Genomic DNA, 26,745 nt, shown 5'->3' on the forward strand with positions numbered 1-26,745 from the left:
TTTGTGGAAATACTGTGTTATCAGTCAAAAAAGAAAAGTAAATTGAGTTAGGGTTTGTTGTTTAAATCAGTTTTGAAAGATTTGCCAAAGTAGACTTTGAATGGGAGACTCATATTTGCTATAGGTCTACTTTCTTTGAAGACAGTCTGTAGGTGCTGTGCTTGGATACGCCGCCTGTTGTTGCATGCCTCTACATTTTAGGGCCAGATTGTAGGACTAGTTGAGGTAAGAGACATCTATAACTCTGAATTATGCATAGGTGTGTTTCGCTAGTCAGGATGCTTCAAGGCCTTCATCAGTAAAGAAGGGAGTAAATGATAGCAGCTGCCTGCTGAGGAGGGTAAGAAAAGAAGCTTATGAGTGGCTTATAGGCAATGAACAATAACATTCACTGAGTTCCAACCTTAGTTTTAGAATTCAGGCATATGCTGCAGTATATTTTAAGATTTCACTGTTAAGGGGAATGTACAACTTGTATTTTATTACAGTAGCAATCCATTTCCAAATATTAGTCTTAAATCTGTGCAGTACTTCAAAATAAAATCAGGAATTGTTCTGTTTTTAAAAAAGTTCTGCTGTGTTTCTGGCATTCTGTAAAAAAGTATTTTCCTAGCTTGTTGTGATCATAAGACATTCTTGTGCTAAAGATTTTTAACTTTTCAAAGACTGAACAGAATTTAAGAGTAATGAAAATTTAGAATTGTTTCTTTCATAACTAGCTAAGAAATGCTGAAATTCAGTTTTTTTTAGAATTATCAACACCATCCTTGGCTATAATTCAAGTTGCTAAGACAAGGGGTGCATTCATTTGGGTATAGGCAGATAAATTATTTTGACAGCAGTGTGCTATTTCTCAGGAGATGCATAGGTCCCATTATTTGTAACATGAGAATTATTCATGTTGGCATAGCATTGATAATTCATCATTTGGGAAGGAAAAGCATGGCAGTACTTTAAGGCAGGTGGAATGAAGGTAGTTCATAGGTGGTGATATCAAAGCCAAGTGTAGATCGCTATATACAATGAACTTCCAATTTTCAGCACTGTTTAAAAAAAACTATAAGACCGCACCTTTGTACACTAGTGATCCACATGTATGGAATATTTGTCACCTAATGCAGAAAAACAGCTTATTCAAGTAATAGCTTAAATATATGCAAGTGTTGCATTGACACACATAAGTAGTGCTAAAAGCAATAGGAAGACCACATTGTTATTTAAGCCATAGTTCTACTTGTGCAGTAAATTTCTGACGTTTGTCAGACTGTGTGTTGTTATTCTTCAGTGCTTGTTCAATTTTGTCACTGGTTTCTTATCACAAAATTTTGGGGGAAAAGAAAATGCAAAGATTGTGTTAGGAAAGCCAGGGTTCACTTAGAATCAAGACTCATATGGGATGTCATGGGCAATAAGAAGAGCTTCTACTACTATGTTAGCAAAAGGCTGGACAAAGCTGAATGAGTGGGGTAGGTGATTTAGTGATAGCAGATAAGGCTGAGATAACCTGTGTTCTTCCCCTTGGTTTTCACAGTGCGATCTCTCAGGTTGGTGTGCTTAGAGTAAGAAGAGCTACCAGCAGCAGATGAGGATTGGAGTCAGGGATTACTTGAGAGAATTCTACTCGTACAAGTCCATGGGACCACATGGGCTGCTTTTTCAAAGGTGTTGAGAGACCCTGAAAGGCCACTCTCCACCATCTGTGAAAGGTCTTGGAGATAGCTTATTTGATGATTGGAGAAATGCTGCAGCCATCTTTAGAAAAGGGTAAAAAGAACTAATGGGGACATGACCTTTTGTTTTGCCTGTGGTGTGAAATGTAGTTACAGAGTAATCAGAGTGAGGCAGGATATGGAGGGTCAGGCTTTAGCAATATTCATAACATATTTTATGAATTTAAAGTCAGATCTGACAGATCCAAATGGAATATAATAAAAATGGGTATATTTTATTTACTTATAATTGACCAACTGCATCAGGTTTGTCTACACTCTTGTTTTCAGGTCTTGGATCCAGAACAAAATCACAGTTTCACCGATCACTACTTAAATGTAGCCTTTGATCTGTCCCAAGTCCTTTTTATAGCTACGGCCAACACTACAGCTACTATCCCACCTGCGCTGCTGGACAGAATGGAAATTATTCAAGTTCCAGGTAACATGGGCTAGACGAGGTGACAGTGAGGTGGATCGAGAGCTGGCTGAGTGACAGAACTCAGAGGGTTGTGATCAGCGGCACAGAGTCCAGTTGGAGGCCTGTAACGAGTGGTGTCCCTCAGGGGTCAATACTTGGACCAATTTTGTTCAATATATTCATTAATGACCTAGATGAGGGGACAGAGTGTATCCTCAGCAAGTTTGCTGATGATACCAAGCTGGGAGGGGTGGCCGACACTCCAGAGGGCCGTGCTGCCATCCAGCGTGACCTGGACAGGCTGGAGAGCTGGGCAGAGAAGAACCTAATGAGGTTCAACAAAAGCAAGTGTAGGGTCCTGCACCTGGGAAGGAAGAATGCCAAACACCAGTATATGTTAGGGGCGGACGTGCTGGGAAGCAGCTCTGAGGAGAAGGACCTGGGGGTCCTGGTAGACAGCAAATTATCCATGAGCCAGCAGTGTGCCCTTGTCGCCAGGAAGGCCAATGGCATCCTGGGCTGCATAGGGAAGACTGTGGCCAGTAGGTCGAGGGAGGTCATTCTCCCCCTCTCCTCTGCACTGGTGAGGCCACAACTGGAGTACTGTGTCCGGTTTTGGGCTCCCCAGTTCAAGAGGGACAGGGAACTACTGGAGCGAGTCCAGCGTAGGGCAACCAAGATGATTATGGGACTGGAGCACCTCCCTTATGAGGAAAGGCTGAAAGAGCTGGGGCTCTTTAGCCTGGAGAAGAGAAGGTTGAGGGGGGACCTGATTAATGTTTACAAGTATCTAAAGGGTGGGTTTAAGGAGGACGGAGCCAGGCTCTTTTCAATGGTTCCCAGCGACAGGACAAGGGGCAATGGGCACAAGCTAGAACATAGGAAGTTCCGTTCAAATACACGGAAAAACTTCTTTACAATGAGGGTGACAGAGCACTGGAACAGGCTGCCCAGGGAGGTTGTGGAGTCCCCTTCTCTGGAGATTTTCAAGACCTGCCTGGATGCAGCCCTGAGGGATGCGGTTTAGGCAATCCTGCTCTAGCAGGGGAGTTGGACTAGATGATCTCTAGAGGTCCCTTCCAACTCTGAAGATTCCGTGATTACAGTGTTTTCACTAAAGTGGCCATTGCAAGTCTTTAAACAATGCTGGGGTGTTTTCCCTGAAATAAAAAGTAGTTCCTTAAGGTAGGCCTGCTGGAAATCTAGACTGAATGGCCAGAATCATTAAAAGAGATTAGTCGGCCTTTAATCTGCTGTGGCCTCTGTCATGAGAATGAAATTTAGCATTGCGCTTAGGACAATTCAGTTCCAGGTATATGGAGAAACACTGACATATTCTATAACAATATTTTCACTAATTGATGTCTTTGTATTTTAGCTGACTGTTGGCTGATGCATCTTTTTAAGATTCCAATGAAGAAAGGGATCTTTGAAACACTAAAATTCTATTCTTCTTGTTCACATGAAGTTATGAATAACCACAAAGCATCATACCAACAGCATTTTAAATTATAGCTGGTTTTTTTTTAATTTTAAATTCAATCAGAAACAACTATAAATGGTAAGAAATTTGATTATATTGTAGTGTATATGCAAAAAGATTGGTAAACATGCTTCTTCTTTTGAAGGATACACACAGGAAGAAAAAATTGAAATTGCACATAGACACTTGATTCCTAAACAGCTTGAACAACATGGCCTGACTCCACAGCAAATACAGATTCCACAAGTAACCACTTTGGACATAATTACCAGGTAAATCTGTTATTCATTGCTTTCAGTTTAAATAACTTCTTTTTCTGATAACTAGTAAATTATTTATAAAGTGATAACACAAAACATCTTTGAAGATCTGTTGTCCTTAATAGCTTCAGAAGTTCAACAACTGGTAATTTATGGAATTGGTCTTTCCTGAGCTCTGTCTGACTCTGCTGTGTAAACCAAATCATCATTCCTTCTCTAGAGAATTCCTTGCTCTGGCTCTCAGAGCGTGGCTCACAATCAGTTGTGTTGACACAATTGGCAAGGCGCTATGAATAGACAGGAACACTTGAAGCTAGTATTGCTGTGCTGTTCAGTGTGTGAAGCAGTGGTCTTGTCAGCAGACAACCTTTGTTTCAAAGAATTAAGTTTTATTTCTGACATTGTCATAGAAAAAATGGAAATTACCATTTTGTTTCTTGTGACTTGATGGGCCACAGTTGTCTAAAAATTGGACTTAGGTTAAAAAAAATAAGATGTGGTTTTTTAAATAGTTTGTATTAATTAGAACTACATTTTGTTAGACGTGAGAGCAAAGATACTGAACAGAACATCTTTTGGACTTGAAACTAGCTCATTTCCAATGGAAAAAGTGTATCAGGATTCAATGAATTGTGGTTTATTGTGACCAGGAAAAGCATTTTGGCATTTAGTGACTGTTATTGTCTGGTGTTTCTGTTTATTTCATGGACTAAAAGAAAATATTCTTTTACAGTCAGTTCCTCAACTTCCAGTAAACTTTAGTTTGAGTTTTAAAATAGTTCTTCCTTTAATTTTTATGCATCTGAGAAGAGCTCAGTGCTATTGGAGTATTGCTTAACATTTCACTAAGGTGTGATACCAGGTGTTAGTTATGTCTTCTTCCCACTCAGTAGTTTGTCTTTCTTTACAATTTTATCAGAAAACCACAATTTTTTGATAAAAGCACGTAACATTTTTTTTCTGTTTATTACAGTAGCCCAAGGTCCTCTCACCTTTTACATCTCATTTTATTTTGGATGTATTTTTAAAAAGAAAGTGTGTTTGCCTTCAAAAGAAATCTCAGTTACAAAGAACATCTACTAGTAAAGCAATTGTCTCTCTGCTAGATACACTAGAGAGGCAGGAGTCCGCTCTCTGGATCGGAAGCTGGGAGCTATTTGCAGAGCAGTGGCAGTGAAAGTGGCAGAAGGACAGCACAAAGAAACAAAGCCAGATCGTGCCGAAGTGGGTGAAGGAGAAGGTGTGTATCTTTTGCATGTTTTATTAGAAGGAAGCTTCTAACATAGTCACTAGGAACTGATTTATCAACTTTTTCTCCTTTTTTAAGCTTCTTTAAGAGCTCTGTTTTTAAAAGCTTTGCAAATAGAGTGACATTCTTCTTATGCATGGTTCAAGTAGTGCTGAATTATGGCTTGGGTCTTAAGTAGAGTAATTTCAGCCTGCCAGGTTGGTAATTGAGAAGCACGGGGGATCTGTTTCATATCTTAGGTATGCAATTATGATTTGTGTATGTTTTTATGTCTTCCTAGGCTTTTTAATGCCAATCTTTCACTTTTTTTTTTTCTTTAATAAAAGACTAAGCATGGCTTTAGTTACTGTACTTAAAGAGATTCTTTAACTGTGCTATGAATGCTCTACCAGCTCAGAACTCAATCTGGTTATTTTGTTGTACCCTAAAATAAATGTCTGCCTGAAAAGCTTTGGAATATAGAAAAGTTTAGGGGCTCTTTTTGTGTGCCTTTAAGACTGCACTTATTCTAAGTCTCTTGAAGCTTTGGTATCTTGTCAACTTCAGTAAGTCTGTTCTTGTTTCCCATGTATACAGACAATAGTGATTTATCATTCCTAGTCATCCAACAGACTGAATGAAAACTAAACATAAAATTCACAAACAACAAAAATACTCAGGTAACTGCTTCATCAGTAAAGGTAAACCTCTTTCTTGTCTTCAAATAAAAGGCAGGAAGGAAGAAGTCAGGACAACACGCAACTGGCGACTGCTCCTGTTTTCATCCCCAGATTAATGTTTTCTTTAATAAAAATGAAACTGAACATCCATACTGTGTTTGGTGAAACATACCATGCAGAGCATAAATGGTTGTGCTTTTATACCAGCCAATCGGTGATGGAGGATCTCACTGTACCAGCAGTTTTCTGTTGAAAGTTTGGGAGTGCTCATTGCACTGCAGGAGCCCACAGTTGAAGGTGGCTGAGAAATGTGGAAGGACAGAATTCAAACCTGAAGCTGAACATCTAAAATGTGGGTAGTCCTTAGTCTCAATAAATCTAGCAAGAAGGGTGTTGGGTGTTTTGTTTGTTTGTTTTTTAAAGACTGCAATGAGTCCGGTTGACACTTTCTGACAAGAAATACTGCCAGCCTGTCAGAGACTGACTGTGTGGAAGAGGGCATTGGAAAGCAAAAACTGCAGAATGGCTGCTTACTTTTGCTCCAGAATACTCACAAACTTAAATACTAAACAGACCTGTTGGTTTGTTGTTGTGAAAGATTTCACAACTAAGCTGATGGTGGAAAAAGTCTTTAAATTTTAACATCAGCTAGTACAGGTAGAATAGTTCTGGACTGGTTTAGAGGAGAACAAATAAGCTGACTCATTATGTGCTCCTTTGAAATAAGGCAGCTTAGAAGTCTGAATGGTGCTCCCCCACTCCTTTAAGAGAGTAAATCCTGGGGGAGGAAATGAAACTGATATTTGTACAAACAGTGGTATTAATTAGAAGAGTATATGAAGAGTATTTTTACCCATAGTAAAAACTTGCAGTTTCTCTGGAAATCTGTTTATTGACAGTCTTTCAGCTTTACCATGCCTTTTTTCCCTAACTCAGTATTTCCTTTCTGAAAATTAACTATTCTTTTAGCTTGTTGAGTTTCTAAGATCATCATAACGTCTGTGGAAATGGTAATATCAGAAGGTTGAATTTGATCTACAAATCAGTGTTTGCTTAAATGGGTTCAGTTCTTTTTTCTCTGAATGTTTGGCTTAAAGTGAACTGTCACAGTAGCAGTGTCTGTGCATGCGTGAGTGACTGTGTCGTTTAAATTGTCCCATCTACGTTAAAAGGAAGAGCTTTTAAGACAGATTTATTAATGCTTTCCATTTATATTATGTGTATCTTGTCTACCTTCTCTCCTCTGTGCTGGATTTTTCCAGAAGTCAGACCCTGAGTTTGTCGATGCTTCTGTGATACCTGAACTTGCTCTTGAACCAGAACACTGAGCCTTTGGGCTGTGGTGGCGTGTCACCACCAAGCAACATCAGGTGTCTTTGCTACTGTCACTTTTCTTGTAGTAATTTTGACAAGTCATATTTTTAAAGTATTTCTTTGCCCTGAAATGTAGCTATGTCTAAAATGTGCTTAAAAGGTTTAATGTGATTGATGAATAAAAAAAGGTGTCGTTCTGCTCTTCAAGCCTTCTGATAAAATAAACAAAAAGTAGGTTCAGAGCACAACTCCTTATACTAAAGGAAGAAACATTTTACTATTAAAGCAAAGAACAAAAAGGAACTGTATTAGACATCTCGATCCAGTGAAAGAGGTATTTACAATGTTAAAATTAGCACTGTACTTGCAACTTAGGTATTTACACTGTTAAAATTATACACTGTTAAAATTAGTACTGGACTTGCACTTTACCAAAGCTAAGTGAAAACAGCCAGCTAAGTGCTTCAAAAGAGGGAAAAATGCTAGCATTTTTGGTTGACATAATTTGGAGTAAGCCCAGAAGAAATGAGCTGTGAAGGGTTGCCTTCGTACTTCTGGAATTAAAACTTTCCATAAGAAAAAGCTGTATTAATCAAAGGGAGTGCAGGGGACAGGTGGCTCTATAGTTAAACTTTGGTATTATGAAGACGTACATAGAATGGCGTAGTTTGCAAAATGTGTTTTATGTTGTACTAATTTATTTTGTGCTTATACCCTGCTGTATTTTTGGCAGAATATGTCACTTGTTGGAAGTGTCTTTAGAGTGGCACACTTCTTAAAAATATTTGTGTTTAGTTTTCATTCAGTCTGTTGGAAACAGCCAAGTATTTAAAACTCAGAAATAGCCCTGAATACTTGCAAGTTGATGCAAATAATGGGATTTGTAGCCTAAACTTATTTCTTTGGCAATTTTTTCTTCCTGTTGATTAGTGGACATTTGTGCAGCTGTGCATAGCGATGGTGAATTTTTATTTCATATAATGAATGACTCTGGAAGAATAGTTAATCAAGTTGTCTCTTAATAGTTTCATTTATAATTATTCATTGATATTTTATTTCTTTATCTGTATAGAAAGACCTATAAATCATTTTTGCATTACATATTTGTCAGTTACTGATGTGGGATTGAGACTCTACAGTTAGTGCATTCACACATGTCATGAGTTGTGAATATGAGGGGGCAAGCTGCAGCCTTGCCTTGTATTTTCTAACTTGCTAAAACATAATTTGTATGTGATTTGTAGCATATCAGAATAGTAACATGGTACCTATTGTGCTTATTCAGCTGAGTCACCTCTGGCTTGTGGGTTTGTAATAAAACTTAAAAGACACTAGGTGGTAGAAGCACAAAAATTCCATCGTCACATTACTTAAATCAGATTATTAACTCAGTGGAGCATCTGTTTTCAAGGCTTTGTAAACATCAGGCCTTTGACACTGTTTGATAGTAGGCTCTAAAAATGGAGGATACCTGCCATAGCAGAACTGATGGTAGGAGATATGCTGTCAAGCTGTGTTTAGCACTTTCCAAAAATGCATAACTGAAATACACTGGCAGCTTTGTATTCCTTTCCTCACTCCTTTGACTCCTGAGCTTTATGATGAAGTTGGCAAGTGGAGGAGTGTTAGTTTGCATCAGTCGTTGAATTTGTACAGTGAACTTCAGCAAAAGCAAATGGAGTCATTCTTCAGACCTCTCCGGGGAGTCATCCTTGTGTACAGTAACACTGATACTTTACTGAAACACTATCTAAGATTTATGAGACACTCATCTAGTCTTTGACACTAGAAGAAGTTCTAGGAGTCACAAAAATATGTGAAACTCTCCTTCCCATTTTAGTGCAACTGCTTGGAGAATACAATGCAGCAACTGTGCACTAAGGCATTGTATCATGATACAGCAGTTGAAACTCAGAGTGAAAAATGATTTGTCTAATTCAGACTTGAAAGGAGGTTTAGGACAGGTAATATTTAATAACTAAAAGTGGTTAAATGAGGATTCTGTCTATGTTGAAACCAAGGCTTTGAAACTACTTAAATATTTCCATAACCCAATAATACAATACAGTTTGTTCCACTCCTTATGGATGAAACAACACTTGGTTTTGAGTTTAAATGCAGGTTTGACTGAAGTGGTCAATATGAACTGAAACATGTAGTCTTTATTCTCCCTCAACTTGTGTATAATGCATTTTATTCGCAAAACATTGTTATGCATGACTGTGTGGGGTTTTCGCTTGTTTCTAATATATATAACGGCCTTAATCCAGTTGGGCTAACATCACTGCTCTTCCAAAAAGTGACCTGTTCTATGTTCTAGCCAAAACTCAGCACTTCCAGCAGCACGGGATCTCCCGTAGCACTGGGAAATGGGTTTATGAAATCTGATCAGCATAAATCCCAGGGTGGGATCACCATAGGAACTCAAGTTTGAGCTCAGCTGTGCCAGCATTAGTATGCTTACCAGCTCTGCAAACTGGAATATGTGGTTCTTTCTGAAAATTGCTTGGAATGTCTTTTCTATTTTAGGCCAAAGAGGCATAAATGTTAGGAAAAGTCGGGTTTATATACAATTTTAATGACATGTTAATTTATCTAAATGTTCCTACATGAAAACCTCAAATTCAAGTGCTTCAAGTACACGTTGTTATTCTAGATCAAAACTGGTAGAATGTAATTATTTTGTGAAAAGATAAGTTTTCTGATCCTGTGGGGAAAAATACACATAGCATTAAATTTAAGTATACAAGTCAGTGTTAGTAGGATTGGGGCCCAGGAAGGATTTCCTTCCCACACTTCCCAAGTATGTAGCACATAAGATTTAAGTTGGACAATGGAAAATTGCTTTTAAGATACAGTTTCATGTTGTGCCTGGCTTTGAATGTGGACTGTTGTCAACAAGGGCAATCCCAACCTTTCCTACCTAAATGTAGTTTTGTGGAGTTTGTTAGTTAGTTTGGAGGGCCTAAAAGAATTCTGGGTTGGTCTGTCATGTGCTAAAGCATCTGCTAGTAAATCAGCTGAGAAAAAAGAACATGCTGTTTTCCTGTTAATTGCCCACAGACTTGAAACCTTTTCTTTCATGCTTATGTTCTTTCTTATACCTCTTCATAGCAATTCAGCAAATCAGAATATCTTATGTTAAAAGCTGTTAAAAAATTTTAGGTTTTTGTTATATTCTTCTATCTTGGCCAGTAAGTATGGCTAGAAATCTTTGGATTTTAGACTTAAGTATTACTAATGCTTAATTTAAATGTGTGTTATGAGGAGTTGAGAAATTGCAACATGTTGAGGAAGTTTTAGGCCCTTCTATTCGCTCATTTCCTTTATAACTCTAGAAGAAAGTAGCAGTCTTAAATTCTGAAGTCTTTGTGCCGTGGAATTCCTTTTTAGATTAAATCCTGTATTATGTATAGTAGTTCGTTGTCAGTATGTTCTATTAGGAGTCCATTTTCTTACAAATCCAGTATTTACATGAAAGATTTTGTTTTGTTTTGAGAACTTACAAAGCCAGATTCCTGAAGAATATTGTCATAATCTTTGCTGATTCTGCTCTGAAAATTTTAGAAACATAATCTTTTTTGGATGGTTGGTTGTTTTGGAGATATTTTTTGTTTGTTTTTTTTTTGGAGAGAGCTGTTTGTTTGGGGGGTTTTGGGTTTTGTTTTTTTGTTTTGTGTTGTTTTTTAGTTTTTCCAATTTTTAAATGTTAAAACTACTCAGTACCATGCTGCTTTTGTTTAAGCAGTAATGTAATAGTAGATCAGCAGGTGGTTCCTCCAGTGCAGTGTGGAGCTGTTAAGGGCACTTCTTTGACTTTTTAGTTTATTTCTCCAACTTAATTCAAAATGTAAGATGATTAAGCTGTTATCCTAACCAAAAGTTCTGTTTCTGGAAACTTGAATTTATTGTCTTGTTTTGCATAAACGTATCATTTAACTTGTGCTATGGTTTGTGGCTATTCGTCTGGGATAGATAGGGAACACGTATTTGTCACCATTAATGGAAATCTTAATTACTTACGTCTTTATACATTCTTCATAGTCAGCACTTCTATCAAGGCGATGAAAGAAGATATTTTTTCCTTCAAAGGAAAGTGTTCATAATTATATTTTGGAACATCACTATATGCTTTTATAGAAATATAGATAATGTCTGATTTTAGGTTAATATTTTTAGAAAAAGTCTGTAGTTTGTTATTGTTACAGATTATAAAATGGCATCTACTAATTACATTATACAAACTCAAGAAAGAGTTTCTGGTTCTTTTAATAGGTCAGGTGTCCTCAAAAATTACCTGCTGATTTGTTTACGAGAAATCTGTCTCCTTCAGCTGTATATGTGGAATTAGGTGAAAAAAGAGCAAGCGGAAATGGACAATTGAGTGTGTTAGGTGGTAAAAGCAGTTGTTTTCAAACTCAGTTTTGTTCTAAAGTATAAATCATCATATCAAATTATTCAGGTTTTGAAGATCCGTAGTGTTGAAATTGCAGTCTGAGTTGAAAGAATAGCATGCAGGATAATGTTTCCTAGACTTGCTGGTATTTATGTATTTGTATTTGTTATGTACAGAAGTCGTAGTCAACAAAAATATAGAGACCTGCTGGAACAACAGGAGGGGCTGTCTGACAAAGGCGGTGTTTACAGTAAAGGAATGGGATTTATGCATGGAGCAATGAGTTGTACAATGGAAAGATTAGTGGCTGTTGGATAATAACTATTAGATTTGAGTCCTGAATGAAAGCTGAGTTGGTGTTATTATGGTAACGGTGATGTAGAATGTTTTCCTTGGTACTGTATGAAGCCATTAGTGAGAATTGCACTGCAACAAAATTAACTGTAAGGGGGCCTTTATATGTCAGGATTAATAAAAGGAGCGGTTATGTCTTGTGAAAGGAAACATTCTCTCTTCATCCATTCTGAGAATTACTGTTGCAGCACAGAACACTATTAATGTTATATTAAATAGATTAGATCAGTGATTTGTGTTGTTCTGTAATTGTTTAAATTCCTGGATCTTCAATTATTATGCATGCATTAATATGCAAAGGAAGACAGTTTCTTCATTGAAAGTAAATTAGAATTCAAAGAAAGGAAGCAACAGTGGGAAATTTCACAAAATATGGCGCAGAAGTTCTGAAGTTCAGTATACATTCCTACGTAATACAGACTATCACTTCAAATGTACTCTAGGCTTGTGGTTTTGGGGTGGGCAGAAATATCTTCACTGTATCTGTGTGTACGATGCTTTTCTTAATGGCAGCCTCAGGGCAGGGAGGCGCTGCCATAAAACTGCCACAGAACCTTAGAAACATCTGGATTGTTCAAGTATTATTCATTTCTCTGATATGTTTCACTAAAATATTGCTTAGGGCTCTCGGGGAAAATGGTAATGAGCCTTTTGCATCTGGATCAAATTCTGTGGGGAAATAACTCCCTGCTTACATTCTCCTTCTGTATACAGTCACTAAAGTAAATGTGCAGTCTAGGCCTAGTACAAATGGTGTTTAAGTTCTTGAGTTTATTCATGCAAACAACTGGCAGCGTAGTCCGATTTAAAACAGTTTTGAGGCTTTGATATTTATATGGTCCCCATTACAATTCACTTTTGTATAGAACATACACTTGTAGAGAAAACAGAAATTTTAAGGAAATCCTGCTAAGGAAACAATTGTATAGGTAAGAAATACAATCGTACTATAAACAGAGGAAGGAAAGAGCTTTTGAATCCATAACTATTGCTTTACCTATGTGGTCCCTTCTTGATGATGCTTGAGTATATTGCAGTATCAAAAGTGTCAGGCTTAATTGGGTTTTATAGCCCTTCCTGATGAGTGTATCACATCTGTAGGTGTTTCAGAAAACGCTTAACAATTTGATCTTTGAATTACCTCATCCAACAAAAAGAGCAGAGCCCTGTGTAAGGATAGTATTTCAGGACAAAAGCCATAGAGGAAGTTGTTATACTGGAATTGAGGTGGTTTGTTTTGTTTTTTTGCTGAACAAGGACTGTATGTGCTGTGTGTCAAACTGGCTGTTGAACAAACAAGGGACATCAGTTTTGATGTGAATTAACCACCTGATCCTGGAGAAGGGTGTCCCCTGCCTGTGGTGGGGATTAGACCAAATGATTTTTAAAGATCCCTTCCAACCCAAACCATTCTATGATTAAGTAAAGCCATAATAGCCATAAGAGACAAAAAATAAAAGTACGAAGTGTAATGTCAGAATATGCGCTGCATAGGCTGCAATGAAGGTGGGCTGTGCTGTGTTGGGGCAGTGGTTCCATCTGACAGCCTGGAAGGAGGTGGCACACCAGGCTGGATGCGTTAGGCATCCAGTGGAGCTGGTTTCCACGTGATTTCCATGTAGCAGCTTCTCCTGTTCCTGGTCAGCTGGTATTGAGGGTGGGTATGTGTGCGAGGATTGGGGTGTGGAGAGGGGAGGGCAGAGTTACAGAGCAGTCAGTTATGCTGGCCTTGTTGGATACTGGGAAATGAGATGTTACTGCCTGTAATGCAGGCTAGCTCTAAGTAATGCAGCTGTGTGGTAAAGCAATTTATGTAAATCTGGCCAATACTTTATTTGACAGAACTTAATTATTAGCGTCAGAAGTTAAGCATTTAAATCCTTGCAGAAGGAGACCACAGAGCGTGCAGTTGTAAGCGTAAGTAAAAAGAACAGTAGTTACTGAACTTTCAGCCTTTCCACATTCAGCTCCATATTCTATATAATACTATGTTAAACATGATCATCTCCTACAAATACTGTTATATACTATGCACAAATCTGATGAAAAGTGCAAAGTTCTAAATGAATTTAATTTGTTTTTCTATTTGACCTAGTTTAAAATGCATTTAAGCAAGTGAGTCGCATCTCTATTATCAGTGCTCTGAATTTAATATCTTTGCTGAACAATTAGAATGTGTTTAGGCTTAATAATTAAATTTGATGACATATTATCTTCAATTTGACATGATTTTTGTGAAAGGTGGTATAAGTACACTTTTATGAACTTTCTGAGCATTTCTTTGAATATTTTATTTTTCTTTGTTAACGATTTTTTAAAATTCCTGTGTTGAGAAAGACTGATACAAATCCTAAATGAGATTTTCTTCTCTTAGATTGCAAAGAGCATGTCACAGAAGACACAAAAACAGAATCCATCAGTGACACAGCTGACCTGGCTCTGCCACCTGAAATGCCGATTTTAATTGATTTCCATGCTTTAAAAGATATCCTGGGGCCACCCATGTATGAAATGGAGGTAACATCCTCATTTGTTTCTGCTTGACTGCTGTTTCTGTCTGGTTTGACTGGTTGTCTATTTTATTGCTATTCACTGAATTTATACAATATTAACTTTTAAAAAAATGTATTGGTAACAGGATTGTGTTTCCTTGTGTTCCACCAGGCGTTTTTTCACCTAAAGAAGTTTTTGGTTTGTTTTCATTCAGGGTACATAAATAACGTAATGGCATGACTTATTGTTAGCAAAGATGCCTGCAGCAATGCTTAAGAATGTGGTGATGTTTTTTCAGTGTATAACAACTTTGCTTTTGTTTGGTGGATGTTTGGGGTGGACTTGGGAAAGAACCCAGAAGTAGAACCCAGGAATCCTGTCTCGGAGGCAGGTGTGTTAAGGACTGTCCCACGTAGCTCCTTAAAGCCAGTCAGCATTTTTGAGTATTAAAACCATTTCACTTTGCACCAGAAGTTCTCAGACATTCTTTAGATTAACATGACTCTTAGCTATTAAAAATGTTTTATGCTCAGTCAGTCACCTCCAGCTTCCCAGTACCAGCTCTGCTCCTCAGTAGGCATATTCCAGAATTTTCTCTTTCTCTCAGCTGTGTTTTGCTACATTCTATGAAAATGCCATCAGTTAAAGTAGTTTGTTAGTTTGGGTTTCTCTTTTCAGCATTTACATGGCAGTTATTCTCTCTGCTTTACTTCAGGTCCAGGTGAAGTGACCGAGTGTAAGTAGTATATATCACTATGACAGGAAACCAGTTGCTGATGGAACGCTAAATGCTTCCGTCTTTATCCTGGAGAAAAGATCTGTAAACCAGTAAGTTATGGAGAAAATAGAAATGAAGGGAAAACTTGCAGAAGAGAGAAAATTCAAACTTTTAAGAACCTTCCTGAGATAATTCTTCTCTCCTAGATGAGAGAACGAGACTCCAATGAGATTTGGAAGATAAAAAGGGAACAAGATGTGCAGGCAAAGCAGGAAGAAATAAATGAGTTTTTAGACCTGAACTGAGGTTTTTGGATATGAAGATTTTTATCATGGAAGACATTCTTAATGAAGAAACGGAAATGAGGAAACAAGTTGCAAGAAGACAGCATTCTACTGATTGTGTAGGGGATGATGATGGTAGCAGTGGAAGCTGGGGGGAATGGGAGGCAAGGAAGAGGGAGGTGATCAAGAGACCAGTACCTTATGACTCTCTTGGCTGAGGTTTTTCACATTGGTCATTTGTGTTCTGATTTATTTCTTTTTACTTTCAGAAATTAGAAGAGATTGCTCCTCAGGCAAATCACTTTATTTTAAGCAACTTAAGTTCTTTCTTTTCATCCCTCAGAAGCCTCTATGCCCAATAATAAAATCACATAAGATAGTTTAAGGCCATTTTAATTAAGAAGGTGGTGTGGATATACTTTAGCTTGATTTGGAATGACCAGCCACCAGACCATTTGTAATACTCCAGTGGAAATTTCTACTAGTCTGTCTATCTCTTTCTCACTACCTGACTTTTAGAAACAATTACTGAAAAATAGCGTGTGGATTTTTTTCAGAGAAATAACATTCTACCTGAATTTTCATTTCGAAATATGTTAAATACTTCAGACACCTGGTCTTTGGCATTAAAGCACTACAGGATCATTTGGCTTTTTAGTGCTTGAATTACAGAGGCACGTAAACCCATTGTAGTAAATTGAACTGAATTTTTCTGCTATTTTGGCCTTTTTCTGCAGGACTAAGTAGTGCAAGTGTGGTTCTTAATTCCAAATATACAAATACATGAGCGCTAGGTTGGGGGGTTTTTTTGCATGAAGAGTTGCCATGAATATGCATATAAGCATTGCATGGATCCGCTGGCCTCTATAAGCTGCAATAAGACTGACTGAAGCTTTTGACCTGCGTATCAAAGGTTTTTTAAATGCTTCCATATTTAGCAGGCAAATTAAGCAGTGCATAAATAGAACTAGAGATGAATCCACACAGCATCAATTCCCTGAGCAGCTCAGGATTTATTTTCATGTACTATTTGCTGTATTTATTAATGAGTAAATATTTCTCAGTACATGCTTTATGGTTCTTCCCATGTAAATTGCCCAGATAGCCACGTAACTCCTGCTTTAATGGATTTTCCCAGCTGACCTATTATTCCTTTGAATTTTCTCAAGTGCCCCCAAGATTCTTTCAGATGAAGAGTATAGCTCCTGTCTCAGTGACAGGCGTTTCAGATGGGCTGCTGGTGTTTTTTTCTGGTTTTGTAGTCTGCAGCGTGTCTCTCTCTCTAGCCTTTAAAGCTTCACCTTTGACCTGCATTTTGCCATTTACAATTAGTTGAAATAAAGATACAATGGAGGCAGCCACCGTGTCAGTACTTGGATGACACTGAGCAAATAGAACTGAAAACATGGCATGACTTAATTGATCTGTGGTCCTTCAGGGAATACCTTAAAATAAGTGATCCATCTTTCAGCTTTCCAGTGCATTGCTTGTATATTTTCTGCAGGTCTCCCAACAGAAAGGCATGACAGAATACTTGGCTCGTACTTGCAGGATTAATTCATTTATCACAAATAAATAATCTTGTGTGTCACCCTACAGAACAAATGTTGGAATAAATCACATAGTAAGGCTTTGGAAGAATAATCTTGACAGTAGTTTGAACTGTAAAAGATTTAATGAAATGTTTCAGCATAGCACGCTTTTGGGAGAAAGGGTTTATGACATATCCAGAGTGTTTATAATGAAGTATTTCTCTTTTGACTTGGATTTTAGCTTTTCTTTCTTTCTTTCTTTCAACCCTTAATTCTGATCAGTTAACAAAACGTTATTGGCACCACAAGCGAGCCCATCGGAATTAGTCTGTATCCTCATAATGTGAGTTAAGCTGAAGTGACAAAAGTTCTAGGTCAGTGAAATTACCTAGACTAGGAAATCAAAGTGCAGATGCCATAAAAGAATAACTCTGTTTCGTGGGACATACGCAATTCTAACGAAGGAAGCAAAACCTGTACAAAGCACAGGTTTAGATAGGCATTTTTATCTAAGAAATATCAGTCTTGTGGTGGTATTTCTGTGAAATCCTCTTCCCTTAGAGGGGAGCTGCAGTGGTTTGCTGGGGAAGGTTTATACGAAACAAGGTTTATACCGTCAGGCTGGGAGAACTTGTGGAAGGATAACAAAGATCCTAAAGGCCAGCAAGTAACTTAGGGCTGGTTCTCATCTGCCCATTACAAATCAGTGACTTAATAGCCTTTTGTCAATTATGCTGACTTATAAAGTAACTCCAAAACTGCAGACTTGTGGATGATGTCTCTTTTCCTTTATCTTGGAATAACCTTAAATATTTGAAAATAAATAACTGCTCTAAATGTTAAGACTTTAATTTTGCGGTGTCCAGGCAGCTAAAATATATCTGGCAATATGTTCATCTTTTGAGATTACAGCTAAACTGTAGCTGGGTAGGTCTCATCTACAAAAATTTTCGAAAACCAAGACTGTTTATGTAGGTCAGTGGCCTCTTCTTCCGTTATCTGACAGACATGACCGGTCATCAGCTGATTCTAATGGTCATTTTTAATTGAAATTGTTTAAAAAGTGTAAGCTAGGATTTTTTCTAATTTAAATTCCTCTAACTTTTTGTGAGAATAAAATATTCAGAGGTGCCAGAGTCTTGTGGAGCTCACAGTAACACTTCATGGGTACATTTAATGTAATATAAGGAACTGCTCCTCCGAGTGTTGTATGGGGTTTTGTGTGTGTGTGTTTTCAGGGATTTTCAAGGGTCTTTTCTGAAGACATGTATCATGCCTGTCACCACGCATCGGTTAAGGTGCAGGAGAGGAGGTTGCAGTAGAGGTGGTACACTCTCTAGTAGTGCAGCGAGAGAAGTTGCTGGCCTCTGAGGCTGCCAGTTTACTGTGAAGAACAGTGGCTGAAAGGTGATTAATGCTTACTACACACCTAGTTTCTCTTACCAGATCTCAACTCACTTGTGAAAGTAGGAGGAGGTTCCTACCTAGTCTGAGGCTAGAGCAAGGAGTTTGTACTGATGCCAGATAAATGATGAGCGTTTAGAACCATTTGATGTTTGATCTTCAGTCATGTTTGCTGTTTTCTGCCCCTGAGCTCTCAAACAGTGGAATTAGTCTGTAAACTGGTTTGAGTTGATATACAGTTAGAAACAGTGCTAACATTCAGTCCAAAAAAAGGAAAAGAAAACAAAAAAAACGGAGCCAGCAACCCTGTTGATATCTGCTTTGGGATGGGCGAGGGTACGAACAGTTACTTTTGTTCGTTATACCTGAAATGCGTAAAACCATGACAGCCTGCCAAAATGCATGATTGTCTCAAGTGTAAAGGAGAATGCTTCAGTGTTGTTGGATTGCAGTTTAACCAAGATGAATTGATTTTTGTCAACCTGAGTTACTAAGCAATTACAAAGCTAATCAGAGTAAGTCACTGTAACTAATAAAATACAGGGAATGGATATAGAAACTTAACAAAAATGAAAATGTTTGATAAGGTAAAATGCTTGATAAGATAAAATATCTATTACATACAATTTCCTTAAATGCTAGGAGAAGAAACAGCCATTGTAGCTAAATAATGCTAATAAAAGCAAATGACATGATGTTGTTCAAAATATGTAACTGTGAGCCACAAGAGAACGAAGGAGAGGGGCTGCGTGGCTGCCTTTGCTGTACCGGGAGATAAGTGCAGTCACTGGCTGCCTCCCTCCCACCGGCTCTGCTGCTTCTCTCGCCTGACACCCGGGGTCTGGTTTGCACCAGCAGTCCCTGGGTCAGTGTGGCTTTGCTACAGTCAGACTTGGGCTAATTTCCCTCAAACCAAGAAATAGTGATCCTGAGGGAAGGTCACATTTCAAATCTTAGTCATCAAACTTAGAAGACAGCACTTGATAGTTCAGTATAGCATTTGGCAAAGCATATAATACAAAATCAGAAATTATAACAAGAAGCATGTATGTTTAATTTATTCTTGTAGGACTTCAAATGCCGCCTTTTTTTTTTTTCTTCACCAACTCTCCTGCATGACCAAGTTGTTCCTGTCATATATCTGAGTTGCCTACAGCTACAAGTAGCACAACTTGTGTATTTGTAAATGAGCTTATTTTTTTTAAAATATGCATCTCTTTTGGCCAGTATCAGAGGTACCAGCTGTAGAGTGAATAGCTGTTCACTCTTATTGCATAAAGGAAGCTGTTTTCTATTTGTGAAACAGGAAAGAGAAACCTGAACATTAATAGTTTTATGGTCTTGATTTTGATTCTTTTATGATGGGGATGGATTTAAGCCTAATACTAAAATATTAATGTTTGGCTCCTATTGAGAAGGAGAGCTCTTGTTCTGATAACTTGATGGAAGGCGAGATTGTTCTGCTCAGGTAGTCCACTGCTGCGGTTTGGCTTAGAAAGCTTTAGCCCCAGGTACTACTTGGGGACTTGCAGCAGCGTTTCTGGTGGACTTATAGAGAGGCATTTTAGTAAGGGACTAGGATACATAATACCTTACTATCTTTGGAGCTCACAAATGGCAGTATTTCTAGTACAGCCAGCTCACAGCGGGGCCGTAGGGGTATTTCTGCCTCTGGACCAAAGGTGTGCGGCTGGACAGGCTGCTGCACAGATTCCTCTGACCTTGCAGCTGGGCTGGTGGTTAAAAGCAAGTCAACTTTGTGTATACAGAGCTTTGCCTTTTCAGCGTCTGTACAAAGTCTGAGCAGTTCACTTCGCTGCTGGCTCTTGGAAGGCAGCAAAACGAAAGCATTCAGATGATGGCGAGTTGTGTAGTGCAGAATGAGTTGATGGTAGCGGGGAAAAAAAACCAGTTTATTGCTCTGGATTTGCAATTAGTATAAAATGGACTGTTAAATGTGCTTAGAAGTGACAAAAATAGTTTGAGAAATTTTAACCTAACTAGAACTGCAGATATCAGAATTGGAATTCTTTTACTATAGTTCTGTTTTGAGGTTCCTTTGGCTTGTTTTCTACCCAAGAAATGAAACATTTCTTTAAATTCTCTAAACAATTTAATGAAGAATTCATCCCTTTCAGACTCAATTCTGCATTTCAGTAAAAGACAAAATTATTTTAAAAGGGGCCTATTCCTTTATTTTACAAAGGAATATTTGTCTTTTGCTCTAGGCACTGCCTGACACAGTAAAAATTCATCCAGTTTCTTTTCTGCCTTGTAATAAATACATAACTTGGGAGTTCAGAAGGTGCTGATTAGGTGGATGATCTCTCGTCAGGGTTTCTTCAACTCCTTGAAGCTCAGGAAAACAAAAGGACTTTCTGTATATTCTAAAAGAATCTCTCAGACGAAGGAAAAAAAAAAAAAACCAACAAACTGGAACTTTCATGGAATACACGCTGTGTCTCTTTCCTTCTCTTAACACAGGAGGCTGGGGTTCAGACCCCCATTGTTCTCATCAGTGCCGGGGCACAGGCAGACTTGTAGGTTGGCAGGTCAGAGTCTTGTGTGGGGTAGAGGTTGCTTAACTGCGTGTAGTTACTAATAGAGTCAGTCCGACTTCCCGTGTCTTTCATATCTAGCCTGCCAGCAGCCCTGTCGGTAGACTCCTGTTTTCATTATTCAAAATTATTTATAAATGTTTGCAATGAAGAAGATCCGTGCGTTGTCTGACAGTAGTTCAGGCAATGAAACCACCTTTAAGAGGCTTTTAGGTAATATTTGGGAGCAATATTGGCTTTTTTATACAAGTAAGAGAGTCAGGGCAAATATACCTCTAGCAGATGGACTAAGTCATACAAGCATTCAGTCAGGATTGACTAAATACTTGAAGTCCTTTGAAGTGAGGAGAAAGATTCTCATTGAGCTTTTGGGGATGGGGAAGGTTTCAAGAATGATACCCCAGATGTTTGCCATTGCTTTAAGCTGAGCAGCCACATCCTAGTCTGTAATTAATGTTTACACATAATGTAGAATTACTGCTGCATTAAGAGAAAAAAGAAAAGAAAAAAAAAGGAGATGAGACACTTGAGCTTAACTGTGGTGTTTTAATGGGTACGGTTGTTTTGAAGGCAACTATCACATTTTTTTTGTGATAGCGTTGTTATGACTGTTCCCTAAACTGTTTCTTGTGTTATTTTCCTTCAGGTGTCTGAACGCTTAAGCCAGCCAGGAGTAGCCATAGGCTTGGCCTGGACTCCCTTAGGGGGAGAGATCATGTTTGTGGAAGCCAGTCGCATGGATGGAGAAGGTCAGCTTACTTTGACTGGTCAACTGGGAGATGTTATGAAGGAGTCGGCGCATCTTGCAATCAGCTGGTTGCGCAGCAATGCGAAGAGATACCAGTTAACCAACGGTAGGTTGGGAAAAAGTGACAACGCGTAGCTGTATTGTATCACAGAGATTGTATGCATCCATTCGCCTCTTACTGCTGGGATGCATTATGCAAGAAGCATTAATATTGCATGGAAATTAAATGTCCTAAACCTTGACATTTTAACATTGCTGAGTAACAGTGGAAGTTACTCATGCTCATTATGGAAATGTATTGTGTTAACAGAGAAAGGCTTTTCCAGCAATCAGTGCTACACTGAGGATGAAATCAGCTCTGGAGTTCCTTTTTGTAGTTCTTTTCCCGATTCCTGCCCAGCTGAGGTGTTAGTGGCCTGGCAAACAGGGGAGTCCAGGCAGAACCTGAGTTGTCACTGCACATTGGCCCTCCCTGCAAAGCCTGGAAGGCTGCGGGCAGCCCCTGCGCCAAGGTGCTTCTCCTTAGTTGAGGCAGACGCTGCCTCTCACTCATTTTTACCTTCAAGCTTTCCAGCCGTCCCTTTGTGATGTGGATATAGATACACAAGTCTGTAGTTTTCTTCTAAAACTGACACAGTTTCTGTTAAATGTAGGTTTCCATAGTCTTAGTATTTTGAGAATTAGTTGGGTTTGTATGGCAGCTGGTGAACTGCAGCGCAACAGGATTCAGCCAAGAAATTTTTAACTGTTCTTTTTTGTTTGAACCTCCCAAGAGTTCTGGAAATGTGCTTTCTAGGTTGATCATTCACTGAACAGTCAAATAATTGTCCATATCCTTATTTATGGAAGCTTAGATAGGTTAAAAACCCTAAATTGGATCAATGTATGAAATGCAACTGGCATTAACTGTATATACATTTCCCTCTCTGGCTTACACTGTTACATCCTACAGGTTAAGTACGGTGAAAAGATATAAATGATGGATTTACTTTATAATACAGGCTAATCCCGTGTTCTGTGCAGTGCTGATTTTGTGTATGTTCATTGAAAATTGACATTATGGTTTGGGACATAAAAAACCCTAAAAATTCTATGTAGGAATCCCTTGCTTTCTACATTATCCCAACTCTGGATTTCCCAGCACGTGCAAATGTGGAGCTTATTGGTTAACTTGTTATGGTTTTGCCTGGAAACTGGTTGTAGGAAAGCCTTTTGGGTTTTATTTTTCTTTGGGTTTTTTTAGGGCCTCTGCAACATAGTGGTGTTTTTTCAGCCTACTGTTAAAAAATTACGCTAAGATTTAGTTCTCTGGTGGGTTTTTAGCATAAAGACCAGGAACAAAATGGGTTTAGGTTTTTCACATTCAAACCATTCTTTTTTTCCTTAAGCTTCTGGAAGTTTTGATCTCCTTGACAACACTGACATCCATCTGCACTTCCCAGCTGGAGCTGTCACAAAAGATGGACCATCTGCTGGCGTTACCATAGTAACCTGTCTTGCTTCACTCTTCAGTGGGCGGCTGGTGTGTTCAGATGTAGCCATGACAGGAGAAATTACACTAAGAGGCCTTGTTCTTCCAGTAAGTATCATTTGAGAAAAAAGCTAAGTTGTATTAATTCTCTATATTCTGGATATGAAATCTGTTTATAGGCATTTACAAAAGCAAAGCCTTGCAGGATCATTCCTGAGCAGCAGTCCAGGCTCTTCTGTGGCAGGTGTAAGAGGCTGCTGTAGCGCTGCACCCTCCTCTGTCTGCTTTGCATTTAATAATAAAGCTGGCCTTGATACTGGCTTCAGGGAAAGCACATTAAGATATGTAGTTAGAAAGGAAACCTAGAAATCTTAAAATTCAAGATGATTCCAAAATACGTATTGCAATTTCTAAATGTCCTTCCTCAAACTATTCCTACAGAAGTATCTCCAGTTTCTTTGAAAAGTTGTTTCATAAAGCTCTGACAGTAATTGCGTATAGGTGACTCCTGAAGCCATCTCTATACATGTAATTTTAGATTCTTAAATTTTGTTCTGTGTATACAGTTCAGCTGAATGGTGTCCCATAAAGCCTTTTCAAAGCATGAGGGCAAAGGGAAGTTTTCAAACAGTGATTAAGCAGATATGGTTTTATCGTCTCATGACAAATGATGGACAAAGTAAGGATGAAGCTGGAAAAGAGTATTTTGTTTCGTGCCATAGAGAGTAAAGCAGAGACGAGACGCTCAGGTAGCAGACCAGAAGGCTCTCTGAACTGGTGTTCTGGCCGCAGTTGGACTGAGAAGAGTGCCTCTTGTTCAAGGCTCTAGTGAAAAAATAAACACTGCATTAACCCTGATCTAGTGCGCGTTTGCTTAGCTTGCCAAATAAATTGCCTTTATTGCACCAGTGACCAAATTTTGCTTATTGTTTAAGGTGAGTGCAAAGATTAGGTATCTGTAAATGCTAAACCAGGTTGACCTTCTTTCTGAATGGTGTCTAGAATCTTACTATTAGTAACTTCATAGGAGCGTGCCGTCAACTGCCTCTGCTGCCTGAAAGCAAGCAATGGGTCCGTAGCGTTGTCCAGACTGGAGCGATCACCGTGAGGACTCAGGGTTCGCTACTGCCTCCCTTTAGAGCAGCCTCAATGGTGCCCTCTGTGCTGTAATACAAGGCTTTCCTTTCCTCTAAAGCATCCCAAATTACAGGTTTCTTCTGTGAGATGGTCTTTAAATAGGATTAGAAAAGAGTTCAAGGGGAAGAAGCTACAGCTGTGACAAAGAAAAACGAATAATTTAAACCCCCTCTTTACATCTCATTACAAACTTGAAGTGATGCCTGTTTGTCTAGCACAAAGCCACAGGGCAGTTCTGGAGCACAGGTCTGCTTTTCCGTGCGCTTTCTGTTGCGCAATTCTATTTATTGTGTGGCATTGCATCCTTAAGACTGTTTTCCCCTAAACCTAATACTGCCTTTATCTTGAAAATCCTCTGCTCTAAGGTAGGTGCAGGATTTCAGCATGCCATACGAAAAATCTGAGTTAAGGCCATCTTTCTTAAGAAAAAAATTCCTGAAAATTAATTACTTTTCCGATATTGATACTCTTGTATTTGCATTCCTATATTTGTTATTTTTTTCCTCGTTATTAACTGTTACAGAAAGGGTAGTGTAGTATATTAACATATTTCCCTCATTAAGCATGTAATAAGATAAAACTACTGCTGCATTTTTAATTGCTTTCCTAAATGACTGGGGGAAGGAGAACCTTTCATTAAAATTTAACTCCTGATGTGATTTGTTACACTAATTACTCTATTAGATTAGTGTCGTGGGTTTTTTTTACATATATTTTTTTCTCCTGATTAGGTTGGGGGAATTAAAGACAAAGTCCTGGCAGCACACCGAGCTGGACTGAAGAGAATTATCATTCCTCAAAGAAATGAAAAAGATCTTGAGGAAATTGCAGTGAACGTGCGGCAAGACTTGACATTTGTTCTGGCAAGCTGTCTCGATGAAGTTCTTAATGCAGCTTTCGATGGAGGATTTGCCGTTAAGCCCAGAGTTGAGCGCTTGAATAGTAAACTTTAAGCAGACAGGCCAAGATTAGGACTGTATCAAACTTAGCTGATATTAATTGATCTCTATTATGTATGAATCAAGTACAACTATGAGCTGAACTTGATTGTTTAAATGTGGGTGTAAATGCAATCAAAATAAAAACATTACTTCAGCAGTTAACACCCTGAAACCACACCTTATGGGCATTTGCTGCTTTTTACTATTATCAGCAAAAAATCTTGAAAAAACTACCCCTTTCCTGGTAGATTGAAGCCTGAGAAAGCTGAAACTGTTGAGAACCAATTCCTTAGCTTATCTGGCATGTATGTATGTATGTAAATGTCAGGGGCTGATTACATCTTTAAAGAGGACACACCCACAAATGGAATAATAACGCAATTCTGTGAGCGATATTCAAAGAACGCAAATTGCAGCAAATGCAGCACAGCAAGAGTCTAATAGACGGGCTTGTTACCGAAAAGCAAACTCACTTAGCGCAAGAGTTTACTTGTTTAGGAGATAATGTACTAAGGAGCAGTAAGTAGCACCCCAGGAAAAGTGAGGGTTTTGAAATCTAAAAAATATGCTTAAGGGATTTGAACAGAAGCAATATGGGCTAAATTAAGTTAGTAGGTCCTTTCAACACGCACCTCTAGTTTGTAGCAAGGTCAATGCAGACGTCATTTTCCAAACCTGAATACAGGAAGCAACTCAAGAACTGACAGGTACGGATTCTTGTGTCGGAAGGGAGATAAGGCACCGACGCTCACGTATGCAGAGTGGTACTCGCAGCACCAGAAGCAGGCGGAGCACACTTGAAGACTTTATGAAAAAGCCTGGTAACGTTTTGGAGGTACAAAGTACATGTCCTTCGTTCTTACCTGACACAAATCAATGTGACTCTGGGATGCCTACATTCAGCGTTTAGCCTATAAAAATTAAATCCATTTAAACAATGCCAAGAAAATATTGGATCACTACATTGCATTAGTACTGCATACTGTGAATACTTTAAAAAAGTCTGTCAGTATCCCATCGCAGTTGATAGCTTTGTCTCTCACCTTCCCTTGAATGTTAGTGAAGATAGAAATGTAAACTTATGTAAGATCCTTGAGTCTTTCATTGTTTTATACTAAGGTGAACCACAAGCGAAAACCCAGAATGTTACATTCTCCTCTTGCTCATTAATTCTGAAACAAAGCCAAGTGTGCTTATGAAATGCAAACTGTACCAGTGGCAAAAGCCTGTTACAGGAGCAGACTATACATCAATAGTAATGGTGTGTTTTGCCTTCATCTCCATAGACGAGAGCTGATGTACCAGCAACAGAATAGCACTGATGATAGCGATAAATTCAGTGGGTATTTCTGCACCTGTGTTACTAATGATTTCTTCATCTAATAAAGTGATACAAATAAAACCCCCTTTTGTTTCAGTATTTTAAGAATTCTACTCTTAGCCATTCACTAGCCGAGTTCCGAGGATAAGAGGCAACAGGGAGACTGGGAATACTTTCTGCCTTACAAAATACTTGAACACAAAAAGTGCAAAGAAACTAGACAATCAGTAAAAGACCAGAAAGGTAGGGTAACTAACGTGCTGCTTTGCCTTTAATCAAAACCAGTAGGGGGA

General features: G+C 38.5%; 1 protein-coding gene across 2 annotated transcripts in view; it reads left to right on the top strand.

Moving 5' to 3' along the window:
- Positions 1 to 26,537, top strand: part of LONP2 (lon peptidase 2, peroxisomal) — a 47,643-nt gene extending 21,106 nt beyond the window's left edge. For both annotated transcript variants that reach the window (XM_074583071.1, XM_074583072.1), the window contains 7 exons: positions 2,001 to 2,151; positions 3,759 to 3,885; positions 4,980 to 5,113; positions 14,220 to 14,362; positions 21,481 to 21,688; positions 22,971 to 23,161; positions 24,922 to 26,537. In XM_074583071.1, coding sequence (XP_074439172.1) covers positions 2,001 to 2,151; positions 3,759 to 3,885; positions 4,980 to 5,113; positions 14,220 to 14,362; positions 21,481 to 21,688; positions 22,971 to 23,161; positions 24,922 to 25,143 — 1,176 coding nt within the window. In that variant the 3' untranslated portion in view covers positions 25,144 to 26,537. The remainder of the gene's footprint in view (positions 1 to 2,000; positions 2,152 to 3,758; positions 3,886 to 4,979; positions 5,114 to 14,219; positions 14,363 to 21,480; positions 21,689 to 22,970; positions 23,162 to 24,921) is intronic.
- The last annotated feature ends 208 nt before the right edge of the window (positions 26,538 to 26,745 follow it).

This window comes from Larus michahellis, chromosome 4, assembly GCF_964199755.1.
Source record: "Larus michahellis chromosome 4, bLarMic1.1, whole genome shotgun sequence".
Taxonomy (NCBI): Eukaryota; Metazoa; Chordata; class Aves; order Charadriiformes; family Laridae; genus Larus; species Larus michahellis.